The 4,467-nt window shown below is 56.0% G+C and overlaps 1 protein-coding gene across 1 annotated transcript in view; it reads right to left on the bottom strand.

The window, feature by feature from the left end:
- BTBD17 (BTB domain containing 17) overlaps positions 1–4,467 on the bottom strand; it is a 6,114-nt gene extending 1,647 nt beyond the window's left edge. The window contains exons 1-3 of the mRNA XM_006912408.1: positions 4,383–4,467; positions 2,099–2,375; positions 514–642 (exon numbers count right to left, since the gene is read on the bottom strand). Of these exons, the coding sequence (XP_006912470.1) occupies positions 514–642; positions 2,099–2,375; positions 4,383–4,467 (491 nt within the window). The remainder of the gene's footprint in view (positions 1–513; positions 643–2,098; positions 2,376–4,382) is intronic.

The raw sequence follows: 4,467 nt of genomic DNA, 5'->3' as shown, positions 1-4,467 counted from the left end.
TTTCTGACTGTCTCCCCGCTCTCGCTATCCATTATCGCTTGTGCTCACTCACCCTGTCTCCGTCCGCTGCCGTCCCTCTGCTCACCCTTTTTGCCAGTCCCCACTGGCACATGCTCCATGGGGTGTGGCACTGACTGCCAGATACCTGCCCCAACACCCATGTCTCCCCTTTCAGCCCCACATGTCTGCATCTGAGAATAAAAGATATTCCCCAGACTTCCCCGTAGTGAGTGTGGCCTTGTGGCTAAATTCTAGCTAGTGGAATGTCAGCAGGGGTGCAGTATGAAATGCGGGGAAAGACTGGTTAAGTAGAACCTCCTGGGGTGGAGGGAAGACTCTCTTGGCCTTCTGTGTTATCCTCCTGTTGTCTGGAACTTGGATGTGATAGCTGGAATTCTTGCAACCATCTTGTCTAAGCCATGAAAACAGGGTTACTTTCTCAGACTATAGTGTGCATGGCAACCCCTTTGCCGTGCACTGGCAGGAGGCAGGAGAAGAAGGGAGCTGGCTCACTTTTTCAGCTCCCTAGCCCTGTAGTTCAAAACCTGGCGCTGCAGGGAGGCCACGCCGTACTTGGTGGCCAGCCTGTGCAGGGGGATGGCCTGGACCAGCAGCACTGTCAGTTCGCCGCAGTACAGGTACCTGCGGGAGAGGTGCGGATACGAGGCGGGGTCAGGGCGGGGCCACTCCGCCCCCCACCCCACGCACACAACACACACGCCCATCTTCACTCTGCTCCGATTTCTGAGTCCAGAGGGGACCCTGCCATAGATGGAGAGCTTCGTGGTCAGGGGCACAAAGGGAGCAGTGGGCCCTGAGGCTTCCTGCCTTTTCCTCTCAAGGACTCTCCCATGCCTGTTCTGCTTCCCAGCCTCCTCGGTGGACACATGGAAATAGCATGTGTTTATTGAGCATCTACTAGGTGCCCAGCTCTATGCCAGAACAAAACAGACATGGCTCCTGCCATTGGGCAGTTAACCACCTGGGTTCAGATCCAAGTCCTGCCACCTACTGGCCCTGAGTGGGCAAATAATTTAACTTCACTCATCACTGAGCCTTATGTTAACCTAGGAAAGCGGGAGCCGCCTCCACCCCCGGGGTTACTGTGGCAATCAGAATGAATGGTACTCGCTACAAAGCAGGCGGTCACACAGGTTACTTCCCACTCCGCCCTCCCCTTTTCTTGCAGCTCATCTTTCTGACTGTCTCCTCGCTCTCGCTATCCATTATCGCTTGTGCTCACTCACCCTGTCTCCGTCCGCTGCCGTCCCTCTGCTCACCCTTTTTGCCAGTCCCCACTGGCACATGCTCCATGGGGTGTGGCACTGACTGCCAGATACCTGCCCCAACACCCCTGTCTCCCCTTTCAGCCCCACATGTCTGCATCTGAGAATACAAGATATTCCCCAGACTTCCCCATAGTGAGTGTGGCCTTGTGATTAAATTCTAGCTAGTGGAATGTCAGCAGGGGCGCAGTATGAAATGGGGGGAAAGACTGGTTAAGTAGAACCTCCTGGGGTGGAGGGAAGACTCTTTTCGCCTTCTGTGTTATCCTGTTGTCTGGAACTTGGATGTGATAGCTGGAATTCTTGCAACCATCTTGTCTAAGCCATGAAAACAGGGTTACTTTCTCAGACTATAGTGTGAATGGCAACCCCTTTGCCGTGCACTGGCAGGAGGCAGGAGAAGAAGGGAGCTGGCTCACTTTTTCAGCTCCCTAGCCCTGTAGTTCAAAACCTGGCCAGACACAAAATCACATGGAGGCTTTTTTTTTAAAAAAATGTGCTGAATCCAACCCCAGACCTAAATCCAAAGATCCAGGGTGGAATCAAGGGATCTGAAGTTTTAAAAAGCTCTCCAGGCCAGGTTTGGAAACAGCTCTGGGGCATTTGGTAACTGACAGCAAACTACAGAGCTTACAGGCAGGGCAGAGGCAGGGGCAGAGAGTCCCACTGCATTTGCAAGTGGGAGACAGGATAGAGGCGGAGGCTGCTTTGTCATCCTAATTGACAAAATGACCTCTAAGGGGCCCGGGGCTTCCGTGAGGCTGTGAATGGAGGAGCCTGGCCCCCCCCAAACCAGTCCTTCCGCTCCCCACCTGATGAACTTGTCAAAGACGGCAGCGCAGTCCCTGGGCTCCTGCAGGACCACCTCGCTCTGATTACTCAGCAGCTCCCGGAACAGCTCGCTGTGCATTCCCAGCAGCAGGCGGTGGGCGTGGAAGACACGGACCTCGTCGGTGCCCGCAGCCTGCACCCGCAGAACCACGTCGCTGGCATTGCCCTGCTTCAGAAGCTCCTGCAGGCGCTGGAGCAGCATCTGGGAGTGGTTGATGGAAGTGCCCACTGCCTCCCCGCCGACATCAGCTCTCTGGGCTGCAGCAGGAGGGAACACAGCACAGCCTGAGAAGGCACCAGGGCCCGGGGCCATGATCTAGGGGTGCAGAGGGACCAAGTGGAGACACCTGTGCCTGGGTGTGGACAGAGGGCGGGTGGGCCTGGGGAGGCTGTGTGCACACCTGTTTGTGCCTATGAAGTATGTGGGTTTCCTGTGTGTGCATGCAAGCACCCCCTTGGGTAGGAAAGTTTGTGAACCTGACGCTGAGCAGACCCAGAGAGGATGCTCTTGGAAAGGAGGTGGATTCCTGGCAGGGAGAAGTCATGAACCAGTGTAGGACAAAATGCCCAGAACTGGTCTCCGTGATGCCAGACCCCCAGACAAAGGTCGAGGAATCTCTTGGTACCCGCCCTTCACTTCCTGAAGGATTGTCCACCTAATCTCTCGGAGGAGTTGTCAGAAGTGGTGTGTTCACCAACAGATATTTATTGAGCACCTACTACGTGCCAGACACTCTCGTAGGAGCTCAGAATATGGCAGCGAACAAAAGAAGTCAGGTCTTTACGCTCAGAAAAGTCACAGTAAGTACAAATAAGCACTCTAGTTTTAGACCGTGATAAATAAGTGGGGGTGAGGCTACTTTGGGTACAGGAACCAGGGATGGGCTCCCTGAGAAATGACCAGAAGGAACTAGCCAGAGGATGAGTGTCCAGGCTGAGAACCAGCCCTGTAAAGGCTGAGGAGGATGGGCTTGGGATGCTGGGAGCAGAGAGGGTTAGGGGGCTGGAGGCTGAGTGTGAGGGGAGGGGCGGAGCGTGAGGCAAGGCTGTTTCCAGGCCCCGCTGCCCTCTTGGATCCCCATCTGTGAGTGCACTCTCAGCGTGGGGCCTGTGGGGCACCAAGAAAGTACAGGGGCCCAGCGGGAATGGGATTCTCGTGGTACCTGCATGTCGAGGATGGCATTACCCTCCAGGCTGGCCACGCTGGACCTGCCACGTTTCCAGGGATGCCATGAGGGTCAGATGGGGACATGCACTCAGTTACAGAAAACTTCGGTGACAGAAAACACTGCCAGCAGCTTCCCCAACTGGAGAATGGAGTGAAAGGCCTCACAGAGAGGCAAGGAGGGCATGGGACAGCAGTAGATGAGGACCCACTGCCCTGCGCTCACATGCACACACACGCATGCATGCACATGCTCACACACATGCACACACACGCATGCATGCACATGTTCACACACACATACACACACGCACACATGCACATGCTCACACGCACACACACGCACACACGCATGCACGTGCTCACACGCACACATGCACACATGCACATGCTCACATGCACACATGCACACACACATGCATGCACATGCTCACACGCACATACACACATGCACAAGCTCACACGCACACATGCACACACGCATGCATGCACATGCTCACACACACACGCACACATGCACATGCTCACACACGCACGTGCACACACATGCATGTACGTGCTCACGCGCACACATGCACACACGCACACATGCACATGCTCACACACGCACGTGCACACACACATGCGTGCACATGCTCACACACACACATGCACATGCTCACATGCACACGTGCACATGCACGCACGTCCGCACACACACACACACTGCGGCCTGTGGGGGCTACTAGAGAGAAGGCTCATGGAGGAGCAGAGCATCGGGGTGTGAGAGAAGGAGACAGGAGAAAGGGAGGGTGAGAGCAGTGAGTGATTAATTTCCCAGCCCCACCTCCCCAACCTGAATCTTGATAGAGTCCCATCAGCCTCTGCCTGGAGTCAGCCGCCTGAGACAAAGGACAGTGGAAGGGTCTTCTTGTGGTTAGAACCCTGCTTGGTGGCCCAGCCCCTCCTCCGGTCTGAGACAGGTTGCCGTCCTCCCAGAAGGAATAGACTACTAGCCTGGCTGGCTGGACACCGCCCCCTCCTGGCCTGTGCAGGTAGGGCCAGAAGTTCCTGCCCTTCCTCCCTGTCCCTCACTCCCACCCCGCCCACTGCCCACTCACCTGCACGAGAAGCCAGGCCCACCAAGGTCAGGATGGCCCAGAAGCTGCCCCAGGACCCAGGCTTGGCACAGCCCAGCCTAAGCAT

The sequence above is a fragment of the Pteropus alecto genome, unplaced genomic scaffold, assembly GCF_000325575.1.
Source record: "Pteropus alecto unplaced genomic scaffold, ASM32557v1 scaffold134, whole genome shotgun sequence".
Lineage (NCBI taxonomy): Eukaryota > Metazoa > Chordata > Mammalia > Chiroptera > Pteropodidae > Pteropus > Pteropus alecto.
Note: the sequence above shows the minus strand (reverse complement) of the source record. Positions and strands in the feature narration are given on the sequence as shown.